The 27,376-nt window shown below is 44.9% G+C and overlaps 1 protein-coding gene across 3 annotated transcripts in view; it reads left to right on the top strand.

The window, feature by feature from the left end:
• Window positions 1–27,376, top strand: part of MTOR (mechanistic target of rapamycin kinase) — a 117,502-nt gene that overhangs the window by 19,788 nt on the left and 70,338 nt on the right. For all 3 annotated transcript variants that reach the window (XM_082660176.1, XM_082660178.1, XM_082660177.1), the window contains exons 14-26: window positions 1,403–1,525; window positions 2,166–2,255; window positions 2,377–2,469; window positions 3,173–3,307; window positions 3,541–3,670; window positions 5,100–5,350; window positions 12,440–12,526; window positions 16,639–16,806; window positions 17,308–17,420; window positions 17,738–17,900; window positions 18,970–19,062; window positions 19,751–19,897; window positions 24,769–24,911. In XM_082660176.1, the coding sequence (XP_082516302.1) occupies window positions 1,403–1,525; window positions 2,166–2,255; window positions 2,377–2,469; window positions 3,173–3,307; window positions 3,541–3,670; window positions 5,100–5,350; window positions 12,440–12,526; window positions 16,639–16,806; window positions 17,308–17,420; window positions 17,738–17,900; window positions 18,970–19,062; window positions 19,751–19,897; window positions 24,769–24,911 (1,736 nt within the window). The remainder of the gene's footprint in view (window positions 1–1,402; window positions 1,526–2,165; window positions 2,256–2,376; window positions 2,470–3,172; window positions 3,308–3,540; window positions 3,671–5,099; window positions 5,351–12,439; window positions 12,527–16,638; window positions 16,807–17,307; window positions 17,421–17,737; window positions 17,901–18,969; window positions 19,063–19,750; window positions 19,898–24,768; window positions 24,912–27,376) is intronic.

The raw sequence follows: 27,376 nt of genomic DNA on the forward strand, positions 1-27,376 counted from the left end.
CCAGGTGAAAACAGACTGCCAAGGAGGTCCAGGAAATCAGGATTATTAAATCAATAATGTGAGAAAAAACATAGCATTGAATTGGAGACGACTCCTTTGGGTAACTGAGTTAATGCGAGCTTTGTTTCTCACTTTTCCCACTGTGCAGAGATTTCCTTTTGGCAACTTCAGCTCTCCAGAAGTCTGTCTATATTAAGTTGTTTATGTCTGTGTCACCAGGAGCATAACGTGCTGATTTGCTGGTGTTTTCAGCGTGTCAGTTAGATCGCACATGTTATCTCTGTTCATTAAGGTCCAAGGGGATTCTATTGATATAATCCCTAACTGTTTGGGTTTATCTAGAGGTGCCCGAAACCACAACTGAGTATCAGTATTTCTTTCCACATCACAGCTGTTCTGACTAGTCTTTGATTCCATTGTCATTATTTATAGGCACTCTGAGTGATTTGCTGTCTGTACAGCTTTCTTGCAGAGAGCCTTTCCTTCATTCTTTTTTTTTTCAATTAATAAATTAATTGATTTTATTTTTTGGCTGCGTTGGGTCTTCATTGCTGCACGTGGGCTTTCTCTAGTTGCAGCGAGCAGGGGCTACTCTTCGTTGCGGTGCGCAGGCTTCTCATTGCGGTGGCTTCTCTTGCTGCGGAGTGCTGGCTCTAGACACGTGGGCTTCAGTAGTTGTGGCACGCGGGCTCTAGAGTGCAGGCTCAGTAGTTGTTGCTCACAGGCTTAGTTGCTCCACAGCATGTGGGATCTTCCTGGACCAGGGCTCGAACCTGTGTTTCCTGCATTGGCAGGCGGATTCTTAACCACTGAGCCACCAAGGAAGTCCCCCCTTCATTCTTTTTTTTTTGCGGTTCGCGGGCCTCTCACTGTTGTGGCCTCTCCCATTGCGGAGCACAGGCTCCGGACGCGCAGGCTCAGCGGCCATGGCTCACGGGCCCAGCCGCTCCGCGGCATGTGGGATCTTCCCGGACTGGGGCACGAACCCGTGTCCTCTGCATCAGCAGGCGGACTCTCAACCACTGCACCACCAGGGAAGCCCCCCCTTCATTCTTTATTTTTGCAAAACCCTGCTCACAGTGAGCCCTGTTGGTTTTCTCCGTCTTCTATGACTAGCTACACTGTTAAAAGCTATGCTTTGCAGAGGGCTGAAGGACCTTGGAGTACTGTGACAGAAGGAGAAAGGGCCGGTTTCAAACAGTTTTTCCTCCGGTCACTGCTGTTTCCAGGACTGTTCTGTGAGCTGCAGAGATGGCCTTGCTTGTGGAGTATCTAGCAGCTCCTTGATCCGCAGTGAAGTTCTGGTTCCTTCCTCTAGTTCCGCGCCTCATTCTCACTTCAAACACACAGTCCCTCTCGAATTTCCTTTGCCGTAGTCGTAGTAAGCCTTTCTTCCCTACAGATTTTGACAGAGCTGGAGCACAGCGGCATTGGAAGAATCAAGGAACAGAGTGCCCGCATGCTGGGGCACCTGGTCTCCAATGCCCCCCGACTCATCCGCCCCTACATGGAGCCTATTCTGAAGGTAATTTGCAACAGACAGAGACTGGTTCTTTCTCTCTAGGATGTCTTGGGATGATGAGAGTGTTTTGGTGCTCACTGGTACACTGAACAAAGTAGATAATTTCTTTGGTCCCAGGCTCGCAGACAAGGGCCACATCAAGCACCCTCAGTTCAAGAATACCAGGAATCTCACCAGTTGCAGGAAAGGGCTCTCCTTCTAAGAGATAAGATATGATGTTTCAAGCACCTCATCCAATGTGCTTGGTGAGGAGAAGTAAGATAGTGGCATAAAGTAACTCCCCCAAAATGAAGAAAAAGTGAGCTTTAAAATCTGAGTCTACCTTCAAGTCTATGTTAGACTCATGTGAGGTCTTTCACAACTTACGTGAATCTGGGTACATGATCACACAGGTACAGTTTAGGGAAGGCATGGGAAATGTTTGTAGGTCATGGCACTTGCCAGCTCCCTCATACGTCAGACTTGTGTGCAGTATGGAGAAAGGCTTAAGAATCCACATTCCAGAGGAATCCTGGATTCATAAAGCCTTAGAAGTAATTTATCTATGACTGAGATGGTCTCTTGGGTGAATTGTACTTATGTGAAAAAAAGTTTTCTAGTAGACTCTAACCAGCATTCATTTTCTCATACCTTCTTTCCATAGGCTTTAATTTTGAAACTGAAAGATCCAGACCCTGATCCAAACCCAGGTGTGATCAATAATGTCCTGGCTACAATAGGAGAGTTGGCTCAGGTAAGGGGACAACTGCTTTTTCCATAGGATGGGAAGAATTATTTCACCTCTAATGAAGTCAAAATACTTCTTAATGCCATAATTTCTAATGCTGTCTACCACTTCCTTTTTCACGTTGTAGGTTAGTGGCCTAGAAATGAGGAAGTGGGTTGATGAACTTTTTATTATCATCATGGACATGCTCCAGGACTCCTCTCTGTTGGCCAAAAGGCAGGTGAGTACCACTACTTCGTGTTTGAGCAGGGTCGGCCCCATGAGGCCAGGGACCTCGTCTCTCTCAGTCACCTTAGTGTGCCCAGCCAGTAATGCCTAGCCCTAGTAGGTACTTAGACATATTTGTTAACTGAGTAAAAAGAGGAAAGACTTGGAGCTAGAATTAGCATTCATCCTGACCCAGAGTCACTGTCAGTATCAGGGCTGACCAGTGCCATTTCCTCTAGACTGAAAAAAAAAAAAAATGCAGGTCATCTATCAGAGCCCCGGCCCCTAAAGGGAAACAGAGAGTCTTGGCCTCTGGTTGTGGAGGGAAGCGGAGCTTCAGCTCACCCTCCCCCGGCCCTGGCTTCACTTTGGTCATCGAGGTCATTAGGTGACTAGACTGAAAGTAAGAACAACCTTAATTTCCTTTTGAGTCCGATTTCTCCTGTCAATCATCCAGGGTACAGAAGAACTATATACTTCCTGAGAAAGGCGGGACTGTTCTTTACCTTTGATCCAGCGATTGTTGTGTTGGTTTGTAGCCTTGTTTTTGTGTCCCAGCTCTCAGGATTTTAGTTTATGGTTAGTGCCTTAACTGGGCATTCTTTTCTTGTAATAGCCTCTAACACTTTGTTATAACCATTTAATGAAGAGTACGGAGTATGCTTTCTTTTCTCTCTTACTGGTGCTACAAACCATGTGATCTTTTGCCTGTCCAGGTGGCTCTGTGGACCCTGGGACAGTTGGTGGCCAGCACTGGCTACGTGGTGGAGCCCTACAGGAAGTACCCCACATTGCTTGAGGTGCTGCTGAATTTCCTGAAGACTGAGCAGAACCAGGGTACACGGCGAGAGGTAGGAAACACCGCAAACTTGGTGTTTAAAGACTTTGCTGGGAGAATGGAGAGACGTTTGCGTCATTAACGTGCTGTGACAGTACTGATGAGACTTCCTGTCCCTCTCTGTTTTGTCCCTGTAGCTGGTCGTGGGATATGAATTGGGCATCATGGAACATGAGTATCCATGAGAGCTGCGGTAGTCAGGTGCTGTGATGAATGTTTTCTTCTCCCCTCCCCTTTCCCACGCAGGCTATCCGTGTGTTAGGGCTCTTGGGGGCCTTGGATCCCTACAAGCACAAAGTGAACATTGGCATGATCGACCAGTCCCGGGATGCTTCTGCTGTCAGCCTGTCAGAATCCAAGTCAAGTCAGGATTCCTGTAAGTTGAGGAGAACCTTGAGTGGCTGCCAGGTTCTTGCCTCACTAAGCCCCCACTGGCTGTGTTTAGAAAGAGCCTTGGGCTGGATAACTGTGAAATTATTGCATATTGACTCACCTTGTGACTTTTGAATGGAACGTCAGTAGTTTCCTCTTGAGTCACAGCAGGGGCGCTGCTTCCCAGTGTGTCCAGTCTTGCCGTTTGTCCAGGTTCTTTGTTAAAGGTCAACAGGCTATGTCTGTAGTCACTCTTAGGTGCTGATGAGAGAGACGTGAATTATCACCCCATCACCCTTGTTCATCTGTCATTCTTTGTTAGTGCATCTTTGATGTTTTCTATTCCCATGGCACCCAAGGAGGAAGAGGGTAGAATGTATTCTCCCTGTTTTAATTGATAGGGAAATCTGAGGCTAAGGCTCAGAGGGCGTGGAAAAACTAGTAGCAATCAGGATCCAGGGCTCTTTCTTCCATCAAGTGGTCTAGCTGTAGAGTTCCTTTGTCTTTAGATAGTAGCCTAAGAGATTGGGCAGGGCGTGGGGATGCAGGTGAGTTTTCTAGGCTTAACTCAGTGTCCATCAGGGCAGGCGTATTTCTCAAAGTGTGAAAGTTCAGCAGTGGTTCTCCCATCTAGTTCAGCAAAATGTTATTTTCCCCAAATAAAATAATTTGTATCTGAACTCTGTGGATGGGATCATACTGCTTCCAGTTTGTTCTTCTGTATATGAGAGAAGTGTGCCTGCAATGTTAATTCTGTCAGACCCACAGCCTTCGAGCAGAGCCTGAGCCACATCCTCCAGCGTTTCCTCCGTCCTCAGCAGTGCCAGTCATCCAGTCTCTTGGATGTTCTGGTTCTTAGCGTCCTTATTGTGCTGTTAAACCGCTACCCACCCCCATACCCTCCCCTCCCTCTCCCCCACCCTCCATCACCTCCTCCGCCCCTCCCCACCTTCCATACCCTCCTCCACCCCCAGTCCTTGAGATCCTTGTTGTTCAGGTCAGGTAGCATTTGTTGTTAACTTCTCTGAATTCCCTAGGGGGACCAAGCAGCTGCTGAACAGATGTTTGCCTAATTTAATCCCCTTTATTTTCATTTGGCGGAGTAACTTTTTATTGATGGTTTCAGCTACTGAAGTTGTGAACTGGAATGGTAAGAAGCTAAATTAAACGTAGCAATTTAAAGGAAACCCGTCATGTACTGTGTTAGGCTTTTGTAGTTTAGATAATAGACAAGCCAAAAACTGCCCTTCATGGTGAGAGTCTATTCACTGGCTCCTAATATACCTGGTATTCCCAGTGGTGTTAGAGTACAGCAGGGAGAGAGGTGTGAATGCTGGTGACCCACAGGAGGTTTTTTTGTTTGTCGGTAACCACGCTTTGTCCAAAGTCAGAGTCATGTATAGCTCGTGATCCTCACCTTTGTTTGGTCCTAGCTGACTACAGCACCAGTGAGATGCTGGTCAACATGGGGAACTTGCCTCTGGACGAGTTCTACCCGGCCGTGTCCATGGTGGCCCTGATGCGCATCTTCCGAGACCAGTCCCTCTCTCACCATCACACCATGGTCGTCCAGGCCATCACCTTCATCTTCAAGTCCCTGGGGCTCAAGTGTGTGCAGTTCCTGCCCCAGGTCATGCCCACATTCCTGAATGTCATTCGGGTTTGTGACGGGGCCATCCGGGAAGTAAGTGGGTAAACCCCCAACCCTTGCTCCTCCCTGCTCCGTGCCATGCCTGCGTGGGAAGTCCATCTGTGCCTCAGCTTCCTAATAATGTACTCTGCTTGCCGTTATGCCTAATGCCTTTCCTCCCCCAGAACTTCTAACACCTAAGTGTACAGGTATAATCAGTTCAGCTCAACTTCCTGTTTTATACCTCAAAATGGCTAAAAGATGAGTGGCTGGAGGGGAAGCGGGGGGACAGCATTGTTATTCTCCGTAATCTACTGTTCAGTCCAATAATCTGATGGAATATCCCACAGTGGATTTCTGGTTGTTTCGGCATGATTAGATTTAAGTCAAACGCTTAGTGGGAATACTACAGAGGTGCAGTAACAATGCTTCATAATGTCATTTTGTCCAGTTATTGTTGGTCCTAAGTTTGAGCACATGGTGAGGTTGGTATGTATCAGATCTCTCCATTGTAAAGTTACCTTTTTTCCTTAGCCATTAAGTAATGTGTGGGGTGATACGTTGAGACCGTGTGACTGTCCTATTCCCCAGCTACCTTTTACCCAGTGATTTTAGCCACCATTGATGATCCTTGTTGGAATCAATTATCACGTTGGTTGCAAAGTAATGACTTTTTTTTTTTTAATTTATTTTTGGCTGTGTTGGATCTTCGTTGCTGCGTGTTGGCTTTTTCTAGTTGCGACGAGCGGGGGCTACTCTTTGTTGCAGTGTGCGTGCTTCTCATTGCAGTGGCTTCTCTTGTTGCGGAGCACAGGCTCTAGGCGTGTGGGCTTCAGTAGTTGTGGCACACAGGCTTCAGTAGTTGTGGCTCACGGGCTCTAGAGCGCAGGCTTAGTAGTTGTGGCGCACAGGCTTAGTTGCTCTGCGGCATGTGTGATCTTCCCCGATCAGGGATCGAACCCGTGTCCCCTGCATTGGCAGGTGGATTCTCAACCCTTGGGCCACCAGGGAAGCCCCTCCTTCTACTTTCAATAGCTGGCATTTTTCTGTAAAGAAGAATTTCCCCCTTTCCCTCCCTCTTTCTCTCTCTTGCTCGCTCTCTTTCTTTTTTTTTTTTCTCTGAACCATAGAGTACGCACAGTGGTTCTGTGATTACCATACCTGTACCACTACCAACAGCGATCCTACTGAATACAGTTCAAGGTGGCTTTATGGTTCCTACTGTTCTTAGAAAGTATTCCACAAGGTGTATGGTCAGAGTACTGCGTTTTAAAGATCCTGGAATTAAATATTTTTTCTTCTGTGATTACATATTCAATTTGATGTACATTCAGAGGAAATAGTATTTTTTTTAGAAAGTATATTTTCTAATTTTCTGCCTGGAATATACAAGTGCATTTTATTTTTATATAATCAACCTCATTGAATTCTTACTAATTCTAATAATTTACCTGTAAATTTTCCCAGGTTTTCACTCTAGCTAATCATATAGTCTGCAGAACATAAAAAACAGTTTTGGCTTTTTTGTTTTGGTCGGTAAAGCAGTTGTTACTTTTCCTTACTGCTTTCCTAGGACCTTCACTGCAGTGTTGATTAGACTCTGTAATAGTGGAAACCTTTAATCTTGTTCCTGATTTTAATGGGACTAGTGTTAAGATTTCATCACTAAGTATAATGTTTGCTGTAGGTTTTTTTTTTTAATCTTTATTGGAATATAGTTGCTTTACAATATTGTATTAGTTTCTACTGTACAGCAAAGTGAATCAGCTATATGTATACGTATATCCCCTCTATTTTGGATTTCCTTCCCATTTAGGTCACTAGAGAGCACTGAGTAGAGTTCCCTGTGCTATACAGTTGGTTCTCATTAGTTATCTGTTTTGGGTTATTTTTTGTGGTACGCGGGCCTCTCACTGCTGTGGCCTCTCCCATTGCGGAGCACAGGCTCTGGACGCGCAGGCTCAGCGGCCATGGCTCACGGGCCCAGCCGCTCCGCGGCATGTGGGATCTTCCCGGACCTGGGCACGAACCCGTGTCCCCTGCATCGGCAGGCAGACTCTCAACCACTGTGCCACCAGGGAAGCCCCAAAATATATGTATTTTTGTATACATATAAATAGTATATAACCAGTATTAGTATTAACAATATGATTACTGAATGCAGTTCAAGGTCTTTTGCAATTTGTTATTGTTTTTAGGATGTGTGTTGTTGGGGATATACACCAAAATACTGTGTTCAAAGTCACTTGAAATAATTTTTTGAGTGATTGTGCAACCAACTTGGTTTATAGTTAAACTCATTTGTTCCTATTTTCAATTTTTAGAAATTTCTTGTGAGTTTTTGTAATTTAACTTTCATTCTAGTTATGTAAGACGTTAGCATAATTCAAGAGTCAAAACTATAAGATATATTCAGCAAAGACTAGCTTCCATCCCTATTCTTATACCTTGTTTCTTCCTTCCTCTGTCATTTACTATTGCTGCTATAACAAATCACCACCCATTTAGTAACTTGAAACAACACAAATTGATTATCTTACAGCTCTTTAAGTCATAAGTCTGGCATAGATGATACTGAACCACAGTCAGGGTGCCATTAAGACTGTGTTCCTTTCTGGAGGCTCTAGGGGGAACCCCTTTCCTTGCTTTTTCTAGCTTCTAGAGGCTGCCTGCATTCTTTGGCCTCCTTCCTCCATCTTCAAAGTCAGCAACATTGTATCTCTTTGACTCTCCTTTTTCTCTCAAATCTTTCTCTCTGAACATAACCAGAAAAGGTTCTCTGCTTTTAAGGACTCCTGTGATTAGATTGGGCCCACCCGGATAATCTCCCCATCTCAGCGTCCTGCTCCCTCATCACATCTTCAGAAGTCCCCTTTTGTCATGTAAAGTAATTTATTCACAGGTTCTAAGGATTAGGACTTGGAGTTTTCGGTTACCGAAATCCTGCCTACCACACTTCCCCCTAAGCTAACCAGTTTTATCAGTTTTTAAATTTATCTTTTCAGTGTTTATTTTTGAAAATATAAGGAAATATATGTCCCCCACCTTCCTTCCTCAGAAGAATAACATAGCATAAACTTTCTGGATCTTACTTTTATCCACTTTCACAGCAGCATATCCTGGAGTTCATGCCATAGCAGTATAGTGAGAATGTCTTCATTCCTTTAGAGGCAATTGGTACTTCATTGTGTGAACATGCCACAGCTATTTGACCAGTCCCTATTGATGACTGTGTTTTTCCAGTCTTTGATATTTAAAATAATCCTGCAATGAAAAGCTTTGTGTATACATCATTTTCACCTCTATTTCTTCTTGTACTTAAATGGCTTCACCTTTTACATTTAGATCTTTGAGCTCTTTGGAATATGTCCCAGTGTACAGTATGAGGAATGCATCCAATTTTATCTTTTTCACCCATAAAATTTGACTTGCATACCTTATTTAACAAAGTCTAAAATTAGTCATTGTCTCCATCCTTTCCCTGAACAATATACAAAACTTAGAATGACTGATCAAAGTATTATATCTCCCTACCCTCTTATGTTATTATCTAGTATCACTTTTTTTTAACTCCAAATTAAACGTTACTGTTATTTTATGCAGACAGTGTTTATGTTTATCCCTTTTGCCACTTCATTACTGTCTTCCATCTCAGAGCTTCCTCCTAGGACCATTTTCCTTCTCGCTAAGGCAAATTCTTCTGAGCATCCATCAAAGTAAATGCTCTGTTTTTGTTCATCTGAAAAAAATCTTTATTTCACCCTCTTATGAAATCTTTATTTAGCTGAGAATACAATTCTGGGTTCTCCTTCAGCTGTAGATATTATCCCACTGTTTTCTGACTTCTTTTGTCGCTGTTGAGAAATTATGATTCCTTTTCATGTAATCTCCCTTTCCTCTATGGCTGTTTCAGACCTTCTCATGTTTTTGTTGTCCTGAAGTTGCACTGTTGTAAATCTAGGTATGCATTTCTCTTTCTTATCCTGATGGGGATTTGTGGGCTTTCTGAATATGAGGACTCCACCCTTCTATTTTTTCCTTCCAGAATTAGATTCAACATTTAGAGCTTCTCACTCTGTCCTTAATGTCTCTTAGTTTCTTATCCTTGTTGTTCATCTTTGTCTCTCAGAGATGTATTCTGGATATGTCTTCACATCCATTTTCTATTCACTGATTCTTTAGCTATGTCTTTTTGACCTGTCATTGAGTTTTTAGTTCCTACTACATTTTTTTTTTTTTTTTTTGCGGTATGCGGGCCTCTCACTGTTGTGACCTCTCCCGTTGCGGAGCACAGGCTCCGGACGCGCAGGCTCAGTGGCCATGGCTCGCGGGCCCAGCCACTCCGCGGCATGTGGGATCTTCCCGGACCGGGGCACGAACCCGTGTCCCCTGCATCGGCAGGCGGACTCTCAACCACTGCGCCACCAGGGAAGCCCTCTTATTCCTTTAAGCATTTTAAACAGGTTTACTTTATATTTTCTATGCAGTAATTCCAATATATGTAAGGTTTTTGATGAATCTAATTCTGTTGTTTATTGTTTCTGCTGAGTCATACTCACGGCAAGTCTGTAAGTCTGTCCTTATGTGTTTTACAATTTTGGATCATGCATCATATTCAGCTGGACTTCCCCTGGAGCAGTTAATACTGGAATATCTGCTCTGAAGTTACATCTCTCCAGAGAGGGCCTGCATTTGCTTCTACCAGGTGGTCTAGGAGAACTTTTAGTTAGTTTCTTGGCTTAGAGTTTCTCAGGCCACACAGGTAGTTAAAATAACCCCCTAAACTCATATGAGAGTGGCCTGAAATTACAAACTCTTAGGAAGGCTTTCTCTTCCTACCTAGACCTCACATCAAGACTCACAGATTACTTTGTCTCCTTTGCCAGTGGACAGATTTGGGGGTAGGAGGTTTCACCATTTTTCTTGATATGTAGCTTTTTGAAGGTCTGGCTTTATGTGAAAGGTTTCAGTTCTGATAATCTAATAACAACATTTATCTTTTATGCATTACTTTTAGGCTTTTCATAGCAAGGGGATTTAGGAGGGGATCTAACCCACCATATTTTCAGGAACAAAGCTACATGTTCTTTTAAAATACAAACGTTCAGGAGGGAAAAGAGAAAACAGCTTGTGAAAGAATCTAAGGGAGAAGAAATGAGGTGGCTACTCGGGCCCCCTCCCTGGGGGTGAGGCACCTGCCTGGGTGTATCCGCTGACCCTTATGAATCAGCCACCAGAGAGGCTGCCCCATGGACACCTCATATGAAGTGACAGCAAGGATCAGGAGGCTTTTGTCCTTTCGTCTCAAGGTTTCCCCTGACCAGCCATCCCCGCTGCCCTGCTTTTCCTCCAGTTTAGATTTTCTACCTTCTTTCAGGTTCTGCATAACAAAAGTTTAACTCAAAAACCATTGTATTTTAGAGTCTCCTGTCCCTTGATCTCTGTAATATACTTTCGTAGGGACCATTTCACAAGAACCGTCAGCAGTGATTCTATGAGGAGGTGCCCAGGAGATAGGTAGGGATGGCTCTACCAAGTTGAACCTGTGTGCCATGTGAGACCAGCTTCTAAGCCCCTTAGAATCCACTGGTGTCCCTGTCCTTAGAAATTAGTCCAACTCTCTTTGAGCCCAGTCCTATGTGTCCTGTCAGTCTCACCTCTTCAGGTAATGAGTTCTATAAGTCCATTACTCACTATTTGAAACATACTTTTTATTTTTCCCCAACTTACTCAAGTTTTAAAATGTGGATAAGGGTGAAAATACATACGTACGAAATTATTCTTGTTAATGGAGGGCAGCAAAGGCATAGAGAGCTATAAAAATTGGGAGGGGGGTGAGGGGGAAAGGGAGGTTTACAATATGACTTGCAACTTGATATTGACATGTAGCACTATCTGAGGATCATAACAGAATAAAAACTACACCCTGAAGACATCTTTAACCTGGAAAGTAGTTGGGATTTCTCTTACCTAAGCCACCTTTATTCCCAACTTTATTTCGTGAATGGCATCTCTTAACAGTTGCAAGATACCAACCTAAATAGAATCTCCTAATCCCAGCCCTCCCTCAATTTGCTTGCTGTTTTGGTTCACAGTTTCTTTCTTTCTTTTTTTTAAAATTAATTTATTTTATTATTTATTTTTGGCTGCACTGGGTCTTCGTTGCTGCACACGGGCTCTCTAGTTGCGGCGAGCAGGGGCTACTCTTCGTTGCGGTGTGCGTGCTTCTCGTTGTGGTGGCTTCTCTTGTTGCGGAGCATGGGCTCTAGGCGCACGGGCTTTAGTAGTTGTGGCACACAGGCTCAGTAGTTGTGGCTCGTGGGCTCTAGAGCGCAGGCTCAGTAGTTGTGGTTCACGGGCTTAGTTGCTCCGCAGCGTGTGGGATCTTCCTGGACCAGGGCTCGAACCCGTGTCCCCTGCATTGGCAGGCGGATGCTTAACCACTGCGCCACCAGGGAGGTCCCCACAGTTTCTTAGAGACACAATTAACTAATTAATTAAGACCTAATTAATTGAGTTAATTACTATAAGTGAACCACAATACCCATAATAGTTAGCTGTATTTATTTTAGAAAGTGGTAGTGAATTAAGACTGAATAAACAAAAGATACATCTACATTTAATTAAAAATTTCATGTCCATTTTTAAGTTTTCAGTGACTCCAGAAATCCTTCAATGATAGATGATGTTCATTGGGCATTTAACAGTATTTGTGTCCCTGTTCTAGTGCTTTCCAGGTATTAGCCCAGTTAACTCTTACCACAAGCCTGTGAGACAAGAACTGTTATCTCCCATTTTCCCACAGAAGAGGCTGAGTGCAGAGAGATTAAATGAAGGTCACAAAGCTAGTAGGTAACAGAAACAGTTCAGAACAGCTAGTCTGGCCCCGAAGTCCCTGCTGAGCAGAAACTGCCTCACCTGGTGAGTAAAGCCACTGACATATTTTTCAGCGCTCACCACCGTTACCACCGATGGTTACCACCGATGGTTTTAAGTCTCATTCTTTGAAGCTTATTCTCAGAAGAAAGGGTGGTGCAGAAACCGATTCCATAGTTGCCTTTATTCATTAGCGTGCACTTGGGGTAAGCCTGGGAGTTCTACATCCTTCGTGGTGCCAACTTGCTGACCTCTTCTCTGTTTCAGTTTCTGTTCCAGCAGCTGGGAATGTTGGTGTCCTTTGTGAAGAGCCACATCAGGCCTTACATGGATGAAATAGTCACACTCATGAGAGTGAGTAGAAATTAATGCTTTGGCCTGTTCCTCAGTGTTTGGGCCCAGGAGCATTCAGCAGCAGGTTTGGATGATGTGGACATTTTTTTCATGGGTCATCATAGAGACGTTATAACCTGAGGATAAAAAGTGGAACAAGGTATCCCACTGGATTATGAAAGGGGGTGGAGGGGCTCTTGCTACAGGCTCCCAGGTACAAGAGTTCAAGGTGTGAAATCTGAGGAGAAATCCTGAAGGAATTGTTCTGCCAGAAATAAACTGGAGTTCTTTGCCTCACACACAGCAAAGCAATTTCACTTTAACATCACAACAGTGCTTTACTGTTCTCACAAAAGCCCTCTTCCTTACTGCCTGTAAAACCATGGCCTTAAGAGAGGATTGGGGATTGGGTTTTCCTGGGACCATTAAATACGATGGAGTGCTGTCAGGCTCTGAGGAAGAAGGTAATGCTTTTCCCTGCTACCTTCAAAAGCATAAATACTGCCTTCTGACCGTAATAGTGTTGTGGTTTTTTTAAGTACATAAATTTATTTATTTATTTATGGCTGCATTGGGTCTTTGTTGCTGCTGCGCAAGCTCTCTCTAGTTGCAGCAAGCTGGGGCTACTCTTCATTGTGATGTGCGGACTTCTCATTGCGGTGGCTTCTCTTGTTGCGGAGCACAGGCTCTAGGCGCGACGGCTTCAGTAGTTGTGGCACGCGGGCTCAGTAGTTGTGGCACACGGGCTTAGTTGCTCCATGGCATGTGGGATCTTCCCGGCCCAGGGCTCGAACCCGTGTCCCCTGCATTGGCAGGCAGATTCTTAACCACTGCACCACCAGGGAAGTCTCTGCAACAGTGTTTGAGAAGAGGCTCTCGTCCCAATTTTTTTTTTTAAACATATTTATTGGAGTATAATTGCTTTACAATGGTGTGTTAGTTTCTGCTTTATAACAAAGTGAATCAGTTATACATATACATATGTTCCCATATCTCTTCCCTCTTGCGTCTCCCTCCCTCCCACCCTCCTTATCCCACCCCTCTAGGTGGTCACAAAGCACTTAGTTGATCTCCCTGTGCTATGCGGCTGCTTCCCACTAGCTCTCTATTTTACGTTTGGTAGTGTATATATGTCCATGCCACTCTCTCACTTTGTCACAGCCTACCCTTCCCCCTCCCCACATCCTCAAGTCCATTCTCTAGTAGGTCTGTGTCTCCATTCCCATCTTACCCCTAGGTTCTTCATGACCTTTTTTTTTTTTCTTAGATTCTATATATATGTGTTAGCATATGGTATTTGTTTTTCTCTTTCTGACTTACTTCACTCTGTATAACAGACTCTAGGTCTGTCCACCTCACTACAAGTAACTCAATTTCGTTTCTTTTTATGGCTGAGTAATATTCCATTGTATATATGTGCCACATCTTCTTTATCCATTCATCTGTCGATGGACACTTAGGTTGCTTCCATGTCCAGGCTATTGTAAATAGAGCTGCAATGAACATCGTGTATGACTCTTTTTGAATTATGGTTTTCTCAGGGTATATGCCCAGTAGTGGGATTGCTGGGTCATACGGTAGCTCTATTTGTAGTTTTTTAAGGAACCTCCATACTGTTCTCCATAGTGGCTGTACCAATTCACATTCCCACCAGCAGGGCAGGAGTGTTCCCTTTTCTCCACACCCTCTCCAGCATTTATTGTTTCTAGATTTTTTGATGATGGCCATTCTGACTGGTGTGAGATGATATCTCATTGTAGTTTTCATTTGCATTTCTCTAATGATTAATGATGTTGAGCATTCTTTCATGTGTTTGTTGGCAGTCTGTATATCTTCTTTGGAGAAATGTCTATTTAGGTCTAGGTGCAAAGGCCTCCCCATTGATGGCAGTATCATTTTTCTGTATTGGCAGTGGGAGGGTGCTTCCTACTGTTCTCTATAATTTCAGTGTCTCTGCTTAGGGAGATTGCTTTGCAGAGATGGCTGTCTCCTCAAAGAACTGGAAGACAATTATTCCAGTGATTTTTTTTTTTTTTTTTTTTTTTTTTTTTGTGGTACGCGGACCTCTCACTGCTGTGGCCTCTCCCGTTGCGGAGCACAGGCTCCGGACGCGCAGGCTCAGCGGCCATGGCTCACGGGCCCAGCCGCTCCGCGGCATGTGGGATCCTCCCGGACCGGGGCACGAACCCGCGTCCCCTGCATCGGCAGGCGGACTCCCAACCACTGCGCCACCAGGGAAGCCCTGTTCCAGTGATTTTTGTTCTTCTACACCAGACCTTTGTAGTTAGCTTGGAAGAAGCAGCAGGACTAAAATGAAAGTGGCCGCCTTCAAAAATGGAACTTCCCCGAAAATGAGTCTCAGAACTGAAAAACTCCTATATGTATAAATAAGCAAAAGCTGCTCTGTTCCCTGCCTCCTGCCACAGGGGCCTCTGTACAGGAAGAGTTAGGTAGGATGCTAAAGAGCCTGCGGGTGGTGTTAAGGGAGTTGGGGGTGGGGCGGGGAGGGAGGAAGCAGTGCACTCCGGGGTTGAAGCTGAAGTAACCTGTGACTTATTCCCCAGAAATGACTGATGACAAAACATGTAGGGGTTTGAGGCTGGGAGCCTTACACCTGCAAAATACAGCTTTCATTTCCTCCAAGACAGAGAAGGTGCCAACAGGGCTCTTCTTTGGCTCTTGCTCCTGGGCATTTCAGTGAGCTCCTCCCAGGAGGGCTCGAGGCTTTGTGAACAGTGATCCAGCCGGCATCCCTGGGGAGGCTGCCTGGTTTCTTTGACGTAGAGAAAACCCTTTGTGAGGAGCCCCGATGACCCAGCAGTGGAAAGGTAGGCGGGCTTTCTCTAAAGAAGGCAGAGTGTGGTCCCAGTGAATGAACATCACACAAACCACGGAGGCCATAAAATTTGTGGTGTTTCTTTGTCGAAGCTTTTTATCTAGAGAAAATAGCTTTTTCAAAGAGAATACCTCTCTCCAAGCAGAGAGAAAGAAAGTTTTACCAGCACCTTTTAGTATAGATTTTTTTTGAAATGTTTTTACTTTGTAAACTACTATGAGTTAAGAACAATTTTTTCTAAATAAAAATACCTTAGGCTTCTTTTAAAGCCTTCCATCTGAGGAGTTATCTTTTTTTTTATTTTTTCACTGACTTCTACTCTGAATTAAATGGGGGCCCAAGAGTACTAATAAGCATATGTTGCCATCATTAAGTCTCCTACTCTGGAGGTTTTAAAGAAGGCAGTAGGCCACTGTCTTTCTGAATTGATTTGAAATGACAGCTTTTCCTGGAGTGAGAGACTTGGACCAATTTGCGTTGCAGTACCGAGACAGGATCTGGAGCCAGTTGGCCAAGTTTTTATTTTAGTAATTTATGTGGGATATAATTAGATGAATGTAGAAAAATGCTCCTCTTGTGGCACTCTCCAGGCCTGAAAATGGTTTGGGACAGATGTCAGATGCTGTCGAGCAAAGTCTAAATCCAAAAGGGCAGGAAATCTTGTTAACACTGAAGTCACCCTCTGGCAGAGCCCAGGTGCTACCCATAGTGGGACCACCCCTAGACGGCTGGAGAGCTCCTAGAGTGATGCAGGCCTGGTCGTTTGTTCATTCTGCCAGATGGGTTTGGGTGGCTGGAATATGCCAGGCGCTCTGCTAGATTCAGGGAGACAGAGGTGGACCGAGGGTTTCTTGCCCTTAACCAGCCTACAGTCGAGTAGAGGGAAGGCGGCAAAGAAAATTAAGTATTACAGGTGCTAGAAGAGAGCAGAGCAGAGGGACCCACAGTGGATAAGGGAAGGAGATAGGAACGCCTTCTTAGGCGAAGTGAGGCTTGAGCCACGTCTGGAAAGACAGATGGGCTTAGCTGAGCAAGAGGTGGGATTCTAAGCCGAGAGCAGCATGAGCAAAGCACGAGGAGCCATGTAGCCTGGTGCTTTTGGGGAAATGCAGCTTAGCTGCTCGCTGTGACTGACGTAGGCTACAGGGAGGCCTGGGGAGAGGAGGGTAAGGAAGGCGTCCCATGGCACAGACCATGCTCGCTGCATTTGTGCTTCGTTTGGCTGTCTCAGTTCCTTGGTTCATATTTCAGCAGAAGGGCCCCCGACTTTGCTCCTCTGTCTCTTCCCTCTTTATAGGAATTCTGGGTCATGAACACCTCCATCCAGAGCACGATCATTCTTCTCATTGAGCAGATTGTGGTAGCTCTTGGGGGTGAATTTAAGCTCTACCTGCCCCAGCTGATCCCACACATGCTACGAGTCTTCATGCATGACAATAGCCCAGGCCGCATCGTCTCCATCAAGGTGAGTAACCTGGGACGTCCTCTGGAGAGATTTCCAGAGTCCATCAGAGTCCCTGGATGATCATCTAAGAGACCCTGTTCTGAGTGACAGGGGGACGCTCGGTCCGTAAGACTGACTCTAAAGAATGCTGTAGTATCTGATGCGTGCAGTGTACAGTTTACAGAATGTTTCTCATCCTCTCTTGATTGTCCTTATGTTTTGTCTCTTTTAATGGATTATTCTTGGTAAATATTTTATTTAGCATACCAGTTTTCTCTATTATCCAGCAACTGATTCCTTACCAGTTGAAATAAGTTCAGAGAAAGCAAAGTAACATATAAGTGAAATAAAATGACGGGGAAAAGTGCTACCAAGAGAATGTAATTCAGAGCCATTTAATAAAGGCTTTTCAGAGTCCCCAAAGAATTTTGAGTTATCCATACCACTGCCGCCCCTCAGGTGCTTAGATACTTGACACCTGACTGTATGTGCTCACCGCCGTGCCTTTACTCCTTTTTGCAGTTGCTTGCTGCAATCCAGCTGTTTGGCGCCAACCTGGATGACTATCTGCATCTGTTATTGCCCCCTGTCGTGAAGTTGTTTGATGCCCCTGAAGTTCCATTGCCATCTCGAAAGTGAGCACCTACCCTTTAGGACTAACAGTTATCAAGCTTTTAATGTTTTGTTGAAAATGCCCTTTTCTTAAGTCCCCAGGCCATCTCTCTATTTTTTTGTTATTTCAACTCTCATTAGTTTACTCCAGATATGTACCAGGTTTATGGAAATCTTCACTGTCCCCATCCCACAGGAATGTGTGTTAGATCTCTGTACCCAAAATAATGTCAGAAGCCATTCCTTCCCGTTGGGTGCTGATTGTAAAGGTAGCCCTCAGCCACTTCTCTGATTCTTGGGCTGTGTGTTAGCAGTTACTGTATGTCAGCGATTGTTGTAGGGCAGCGTTAGAGACAGTGGACCGCCTGACGGAGTCCCTGGATTTCACTGACTATGCCTCTCGGATCATTCACCCGATTGTGCGAACGCTGGACCAGAGCCCAGAACTCCGTCCCACAGCCATGGACACGTTGTCCTCACTCGTGTTTCAGCTGGGGAAGAAGGTGAGGCAGGAGTCCTCGACTCCTCCGCTTGTTAATCTGTAGGCCTCAATCACTGACAAAGAGCTAGGAATTGTGCCTTTTTTTCCTTCTTTATTCAGCAAGTATTTATTGAGCCACCTGTGTGGGCTGAGTGCTGTTCTGGGGATAACGCCGTAAACAGAATGATGTCCTTGTTCTCACAGAGCTTACGTTCCAATGAAGCAAAGTTACGAGACATAATTTATCTCATAAGAGGAATGGGAGGGAGTAGGGAGAGATGCTGTTTCTTTAGAGGCAGACCTCTCTGATAAGGTAACATTTCAGCAGAGACCTAAATAAAGGAAAGGCCCAACGCCAGGGAGCTGGCTGCAGGCAGAAGGATTAGCAAAGGCAAAGGTGCGAGATGGCAGTGTGCTTGAAGGGTGGGGGCAGCAGGAGAGCAGTGACTTCAGGGGAGGGAGGCGGGGGAAGGTACTTGGAAAAGGGCATAGAGAGAACCTTGTAGAGGCTGTGCTGGCAGTAGGCATGGAAGCTAGGCGTTGTGGCCAGTGGTCCTCAGAATGTGGCCCCGGGACAAGCAGCATTAGCATCTGCTTAGCTGGGGCTCCTTACAGCTGCAGAGTTTCACGCCTCACCCCAGACCTACCAAGCCAGCAATTCCGACCGTGGAGCCCAGCAATCTCTGCTTTCATATGCCTTCCAGGTGGTTCTGATGCCCCCTAAACTTTGCACATCACTGTTGTAGGCCATCATAGCTGGCTTTCACTCTGAGCAAGACTAGGATTCTTTGGAGATTTTGAGCCCAGGAGTGCTGTGACCTGCCCTAGCATTGTTAAATGATTATTCTCAGTGCTGTGCGCAAGAATAGACTGGGCCAAGAGGGGAAGCAGAGAGACCATTAAAATCAGAGGCTGTTGCAGTGACGCAGGTGGAAGGTGAGGGGGATGAGGTAGCACAAGCGGTCAAAAGTACCACAGAGCTAGTCCCAAACCCAGAAGTAGTAGCTGTAATGTGGTAGGGGTAATATTCTTTTTTCTATTTCCCACTCTCCAAAGTAATGGTTTCTGACCTGCTTCCTCTCTTGTTATAGTACCAAATTTTCATTCCAATGGTAAATAAAGTTCTGGTGCGACACCGAATCAACCATCAGCGCTATGACGTCCTCATCTGCAGGATTGTCAAGGTGAGCTGCGCTTTGTTTCTGTTTGCAAGTCCCGCATTGTCCTTCTCAACTGGTATTCTTGTAATCTTAGCAGTGGGGGTATATCTAGCTTTTTAGCTCTGAACTAGAGATTGGCAAACTTTTTATGTCAAGATAGTAAATTTTTTCAGCTTTGTAGGCTGTGTGGTCTCTGATGAAACTACTCAGCTCTGCCACTGCAGCCTGTAAGCAGCCATATGCGTATGTAAACGAATGAGCCTGATTGCGTCCCAGTAGAACTTCATTTATGGACACCAGAATATGATTCTCTAATAATTTTCACATGTTGCGGAATAGCAATCTTCTTTCAATTTTTTTTCAATCATTAAAAAATGCAAAAACCATCCTTGGCTCTCAGGTCCTACAAAAACAGGCAGCAGCTCCTTGCCGGCCCAGCTCTTCGTCATGTTTGTGACACACGGTTGTCTCACATTTGCCAGTTGCATGCTCATACTACTAAGTCAGTGCTTGTCAGTGGCCAGGAGTGACCAACACAGACTGGTCTCAGTGCGGAATACAGCCCACCTATGATTCATTCTGTCCATATGTGGAATCTTAACCTAAATCCTGGCTCTTCCAGAAGGTGTGGCCCTCCCAAGGTTTAAGGATGTTTTCTAAACTGGGAGCAGCTTGTGAAGTTGCAGAGGGTTCTCTAAATCTCTGGTTGCAGGGATACACCCTTGCTGATGAAGAAGAGGACCCTTTGATTTACCAGCATCGAATGCTGCGGAGTGGCCAAGGGGATGCCTTGGCTAGCGGACCAGTGGAAACGGGACCCATGAAGAAACTGCACGTCAGCACCATCAACCTCCAAAAGGCAGGTCCATCGTTTCCTGGGGGGGCTTGGAAAGGAGAGCCCCTGCTCTTCTCTCTTGTTCAAAACTTTCAGCTCTTGCTGTTTTCTGTTTAAAACAACCAAAAACCAAGCATCTTTCTGAAAATCTAGATACCACGAACTTAGGTCATTTTATTTTTTCTCCAAGTATCTGAATTATACAATTTTTTAATAGAAGGAAAATAAAGAACAAGGTGTCCTTTTGTGTTCCCTTGGAGCTTTGACAGTGGAATGCATTGTTGCAAATAGCATTCTCATTTTTTACATGACCAGAACACAACCAGTGAGCCTCCTAGTTAGCACTGAACCTGATGCAGGCTCTTTAAAACACTGCTTCTCAAACTTCTCAGACTCGCTGGGCTTACCGCATGCTGGGGAGCTTGTTGTTAAAATGCTCGTTCTGATTCAGGCCCAAGCTCAGGCCTTGATAGTCTCCATTTCTGACAAGCTCCCAAGTAATGCCGATGCCAGTGGTCCACGGACCACACTTTGAGTAGCAAGGTTTTAGATCTCTGCAGATCAGTACTGGATTCTCTATGCTGACCAAAGCCTGGGATATAAGCAGCTTCTCATCATGTATGCCACCAGCTATGCACTTAAAAACAGGCAGTGTCAAATCATCTCTAATGGATGGATCTAAACAGAGTAATCATATACTTCACTGACTTTTAAATAAATATACCAGGTTGCTTATTTTCCACATTTTGCATTAGTCTTTGGTACTTCTGGGGACTGTAAGCAGCTCCCAGTTTGAATTTCAATGTGGTGGTTTTCTTTCTTAGCAGCTGATGCAACACAGCTGCATTTCATGTGTAGCAGCAGGTAGAGGTAAAGAACTGGGCAGGGCTGGGTCCTAGTTGGCTTGGTGTCTTCTTTTGGCCAAGCCCATAACGATTTGCACACAGACCTGTGTGCGTGTGCTCACCCACAGCTTTGAAACACTGGCCTGTACTCCTGACATCAGTCTTTACCCACACAGACAGCTGCAAAGTGACCACTACTGAGAAACGTTTGATGATTTAAGATGAAAGTGGTAAAATACCCCTGGGTCATGAGTGATGCTGCTGTACCTCTGCATGTTTTGTAACTGCTAGTCCAAGACTTCAGGAGGAGAAAGGTCATCAACACCTGGCATTCCCAAGCAGTTGTTGAGGCCACCATGCTGACACCTCACATTTGAGGGAGGGGCCAGACAAGGAGGCCAGATGCACGTTTCCACCCAGATGTTTTCAGCCTGCCTAGGTTCAGAATGTCCTTCCAACCAGGCAGCTGTCCACTCAGCTTTAGGGCTTTGTTCTCTCTATTTTAGGAAGTTCCCCAGTGGTCTAGTTTGCTTCCAGAAAGTTTTGCTTTCTACCCAGGACTTGGAAAAATAAGCATAACCTTTGCCAAACAGAAAAAAGAATCTCCGCCTGTCTCACCTGAGAGAACAGATCAAGTTAAAAAACCCTAAGCGGGCTCCCCTGGTGATGCAGTGGTTGGGAGTCCGCCTGCCAATGCAGGCGACGCGGGTTCGTGCCCCGGTCCAGGAAGATCCCACATGCCGCGGAGCGGCTAGGCCCGTGAGCCATGGCCGCTGAGCCTGTGCGTCCGGAGCCTGTGCTCCGCAGCAGGAGATGCCACAGCGGTGAGAGGCCCGCGTACTGCAAAAAAAAAAAAAACAAAACCCTAAGCAAAGCTCTCCACAGCTGACTCTCAGATCCATTTCATCGAAAAGTAAATTGTGCTTCTACATATTCGTGTGATGATAATTAGGGATTGGTATATTTGTCAGCTTTAACCAGCTTTCAGAATAATAATTTGCCACCTCAGTCACCTTTCTGTTGGCTGTGCTAATAGAGGATTTACATAGTACAGAAAACATACAAACCATTTACGTGTGCCTCTAGGATGCCTTCCAAGATGCTCAGCAGCTTTCCTGTCTCATGGTAATCTATTCGGGCTTACCTTCTAAATGAGTAAGCTGGCGTTCCATCAGCGTGCACCAGTGTAACCAGATGAGGCAGTCAGCGGTGGGTGGGTGAGGAGAGGAAACTGGCTGGAGTTTCAACAGTTACTATAGAACCCAGAGAATTGAGAGTTGATTATGTTTTAGATTACAGAGCAGTGGGGAAAGGCCCAGGTGAGGGACATATCCTGTTTGATAGATTGTGCAGTTGTTCCTTAAGCTGAAATTTTTTGAAGAGCCTTTTGCTACCATTTATCAAATGGTACCGATGTTAATGATAGCACTAACCACCACCACCATTTGTTGAGCGCTTCCCGTGTGTCAGGCACTGTTGTGAGCACTTTACGTGTATTGACTCATTTAATCTTCACAGTAACCCTATAAGTTTGATGCTGTCATCAGTATCCCTCTTTTATGGATGTGGGCATTGAGGCACTGAAAGGTTAAGTAATTTGCTCAATGTCAGCCAGTAGATGGTGGAGCCAGGATCTGACCCAGGTATGACTCCAGAGACCAGTCTCTTAACCACTGTGTTTTAGTGCCTTCGCCTTACCCAAGCTCAACCTCATATCATTAGAGGGCAAAAGATATTAGTAATGCTTCCTTGTATGTGTCTGACTTCTAAATGCCTTGTAATACAGTGCTGGTATCCAGAGACTCGCTGTATAGGAAGGAAACCAGAAATCTGTGGATCGAAAAGGACTTGATGTTCCCATTTCGTTCAACAGAACAAGGTCTAAAAGTCTTTGGTATCTTCTTCTAGTTCAGGGGTTCTCATTGTATGGTGAGTGAGAATCCTTCACATAAATTTTTAATTTGTCTCTCGTAGTATCTCTACTTCAGTTTTCGACAAAAAATGTTAGTTTATGTAATGTTACGCCTTGGTAACTCATCAAAAGCTATAGCAAATCTCCATTTAGCCCAGGAGGTGATGGATTGAGTCATTGATGGTCAGGTGGTGTAGCACATGGGTGTCTCTTTCACTCCCTGGACTACTTCACTTGAGAACTTCTGCTTTAACTTATCTGATTTCCCTATTTAGGGAGGATTGACATGTCTGTTCTGCCAGAAAAATCTTTTCAGAATATATTTTAAAAGTTAGGGATTTAGTAGTTAGGGCTAAGCCAATTCAACGAGATGTCATTTTGATGATACGAGCCACCATGTTTTGCTCATCTATTCCAGCTAGGCCCTTTAGCTGCATTATCCCTAAATGAGGAAGATTAAGACTCAGACAGCAGTGTACAAGTAGTTTGCCCAGAGTCCCTACAGCAGGTGAGTGGCAGGGCCAGGGTTCCAACCAGGTGTTTCTAACTTCAGAGTAGCAGGCACTCAGCGTAAAGCACTAACTTGTGCTGAGCACTGTGCTAAATCTGTTACACGTATGAACTTAGTTAATCTTTTTTTTTTTTTTTAAATCTTGGCCATGCTATGTGGCATGCGGGATCTTAGTTCCCTGACCAGGGATTGAACCCGTGCCCCATGCAGTGGAAGCATGGAGTCTTAACCACTGGACTGCCAGGGAAGTCTCTAACTTAGTTAATTAATCCTTAGAACACCCTCTGGGGGCTTCCCTGGTGGTGCAGTGGTTAAGAATCCGCCTGCCAATGCAGGGAACGCAGGTTCGAGCCCTGGTCCAGGAAGATCCCACATGCCGCGGAGCAACTAAGCCCATGCGCCACAACTACTGAGCCTGCGCTCTAGAGCCCGCGAGCCACAACTACTGAAGCCCACACGCCTAGAGCCCGTGCTCCGCAACAAGAGAAGCTACCGCAGTGAGAAGCCCGCGCACCACAGCAAAGAGTAGCCCCCGCTCACCACAACTAGAGAAAGCCTGCGTGCAGCAACAAAGACCCAACTCAGCCATAAATTAATTAATTAATTTAAAAAAGAACACCCTCTGATATGGGGACTATTATCGACACTTTACAGATGAAGAAACTGAGGCACAGGGAAGTTAAGTAACTTGCCCAAGATCAGACACCCAATACGTTACATACCTGGGATTTGAACTCCAGCCACTGAGCTCCACAGAGTGTGGCTGCTGACCACTCCCCTTTACTGCCCAGCTCCAGGGCCTGAATCTTCCCATCCACCTCCCTAAGCTGCCCCTGCTAGTACCTCTTGGTGCCTGGAGAGCTCAGAGTTTCGAGGAAAGTTGGAGGGGATAAACTACAAAGTAAAAATTCAGGGCTTCCCTGGTGACACAGTGGTTGAGAGTCCGCCTGCCGATGCAGGGGACACGGGTTTGCACCCCGATCCAGGAGGATCCCACGTGCTGCGAAGTGGCTGGGCCCGTGAGCCATGGCCGCTGAGCCTGCGCGTCCGGAGCCTGTGCTCCGCAGCGGGAGAGGCCACAACAGTGAGAGGCCCGCGTACCGCAAAAAGGAAAAAAAAAAAAATTCAATCTGTTCAACTCCTTTTGTCTCATTCCACCATACTGCCGTGTACTCTGGGCTCAGTGCTCACCTGATGGTCACACTATTGAGGATGATGTCAACCTGAGCATTTCCCCTCTCCCTGTGTGACTCTGCTGTAAGATGAGCCAGTGTCCCACTGCAGGGTGTCCCAGGCCCCTCACACACTGCTGGAGGCCATTCGGCTTTGTTGGATGCATTCTGAGTGTGATGGTCCCCATCCACTTTTAGGGCTGTAGAGCTCTCTGCTTTGCAGATAGAGTCCAGCGCAAATGAGGTGTAAAACAGGCTTTCTTTATATTATGAGAGTTTGCTGCTTTTGTTTTATGGCTTTAAATATTACTTTTTTGTATTTGCACTCGGGGATTTTATCATGAGAAGTATAATTTTATAAATCAAAGAAGTGGAATAATCATTAGATAGTCAAGGGCTGTTTACAATTGGCCCTTACAGTTGATGGTTTTCCTTTGTCGCCTGTGGCATGATAGGCCTGGGGAGCTGCCAGAAGGGTCTCCAAAGATGACTGGTTGGAATGGCTGAGGCGGCTGAGCCTGGAGCTGCTGAAGGACTCCTCCTCGCCCTCCCTGCGCTCCTGCTGGGCCCTGGCACAGGCCTACAACCCGATGGCCAGGTATGGTGTGTCAGGGCTCCCTTCCTCCCAGCTTCAGATTGGGATCAAGAGGGTCAGCACGTAGAAAATGTTGTATAAGAATTAGTTTTTATTAGCAGTAATAGTAAAAGGATTTTTTAATTTTGTTAACCTCTGGGGGAAAAGATAAAAAAGCAAATTAAAGAAGCTCTTATTATAGGAAAAACATCCATTTTAACCTTGCTAGTGTACCTTCCCTTGGTAGATCTAGGTCCAAAACTTTAATTACAAAGTCATTTATAACTCTGAAAACAACTATGTAATAGCTTAATATAACCTGTTTTCCAGTAATAGTGATACTCCAGTTATTTATTGCTGCATTACAAATACCCCAAGACTTAGTGGTCTAAAACAACAGCAGTCTAAAAAAATTACTTATTTTACTCACAAATCTGCAATTTGGGCAGGACTTGTGGGAGCAGCTTGTCTCTGCCCCACACAGTGTCAGGGGTATTTGTCCAGGGGCTAGAAGACCTACTTCCAAGATGGCTCATCCATATGTCTGGTAAGTTGGGGCTGACTGTTGGCTGGAAGTTCAGCCCTGGCCAGGGGCCTTGGTTCCTCTCCACGTGGATTGCCCTATGGATTGCTCAGGCTTCCTCCCAGGAAACTGGCTGGGTTCAAGGGTGAGTGTCCCCAAGGGAACGAGGCAGAAGTGCTTGGTGCTTGTGTGACCTAGTCTTGGAGGTCACATAGTGTTACTTCTGTCCCACTGCGTTGTTGAAGGCAGTCACACAGGCCTACTCGGGCTCAAGGGGAGGAGACGTGGATGCCACCTTTTTATAGGGGAGTGGGAGGCTCCTAGAAGGGCGCATGGAACAGGAGCTAGTGCTGCAGCCGTCTTCGGAAAGTAGAATTTGCCATAAAAAATACTATAAACCTTTAACAGGGAATCTTAAAAAGTCATTGAAAATTTGGTTTATAAAAAGTTTTAATGCATGTAAAAGATTCATAGTATGATGTAAGTGAATAAAATGGAATACAAAATGGTATAAATGTGTGATTTCAGCTATTAAAAATATATGTACATAGGAAAAAGATGAGAAAGTAATACATAATGATTATCTCTAAGTAGGAGGATTTAAGGAGCAGTTGTTTTTTATTCTTTTCCTTATTTTCTAAATTTTTCTACAATGGACAGTTCTTATTTATAATGAGGCATTAAATGGTGATTTAATTAACAATCCTTTTCATTAACAAGAAGCAAAACATGAGGTATTCCATTTCACTTTCATCAGCACAGTTGGTTTGCTATTTGGAGTGTATTTAGCAAGAATAGCGATGGTCCCTGAGGCTGTTGCTTGGATGCCATGATTTCGTTCATCTGATTTCTTTCAAATATTTTATAACGCTTAAAAATCATTCCTAGGACTTCTCTGTTTCCATAGTGTGCGGATTTCACACGCTGGCTACTGTAGCGTCCCTCTCATCTGCTCCGAGTCCCTTTTGGGCACACTGTCATCCACAAGAGGCTTGTGAGAAATATACACATGTGTGTCTGTCCCCTTAGTGCCAAGTGTGTTCATTTGGGAGCCAGCGTGGCCTTGGACCTAGATCAGAAAGCTTACTTCTTAATTTACACAGGGTTTCTTTTGATCTTCATGTTATCCTTTGAATTTCAAATTTTGTTTTCTTCCATCAGATTCCAAAATTATATATACATCGATCTGACTTAACCTTTTAAAATATGTAATGAAAAGTAGATGTATAAGCATCAGATCCCTTACCCCATACATTATCTAGGCATATCCTGTGGTTTCCAACTCCCCTCTCCACACATTCAAAAAAAAGAGGGTAGGATTAAAATTCAAATGTCAGGGGTAGCAAATATATTCACCCAAGTGGTGCTGTAGTGATTTTAAATAGTTATAGTGATCCTAGAAATGATACCTCTGCTTCCAGGTCTTCCCAAGGCCCCGGCTGTTAGAGGTTTGGCTAAGAGAATCTTTTAAGACTTACGGATTTGGATTCTATTTTCTAATACTGCTAGTTTCTTAAGTTCTGTTGTCATTTTGTTTATGACCATCCTACTAAAGGTTCTGCTTATATTTTGAAAAGCAGTAGCAGATGCTGCCTTTGCCGCTTCTGATCTTAGGACTTTGGACATTGCCTGAGAAGAAGCATCCCAAGAATCATTTGAAGATTATTGTTTTCTGAATCTGTTATGTCAACTGCTATGTTAGAAGTCCCTTTCTGTTCATCCCCTCCAGTGAAGAGAAGTGATGCAACCACTGTGGAGACAAGTTACTTTTCTCTGCTCTTCTTTCTCCCCACACACCCCGCCCCCACCCCCAGTGCCCTGTACCTGCACTGTAAAATACAGCAGTCACTAGCCACATGTGCTTATTTTAACTTAATTAAAATTAACTAAAACTTAAAATTCAGTTCCTTAGTCACACTTATCAAAGTTCAAGTGTTCATTGACCAATGGCTACCATATTGGGCAG

This window comes from Grampus griseus (genome assembly GCF_964374135.1).
Source record: "Grampus griseus genome assembly, chromosome: 1".
NCBI lineage: Eukaryota > Metazoa > Chordata > Mammalia > Artiodactyla > Delphinidae > Grampus > Grampus griseus.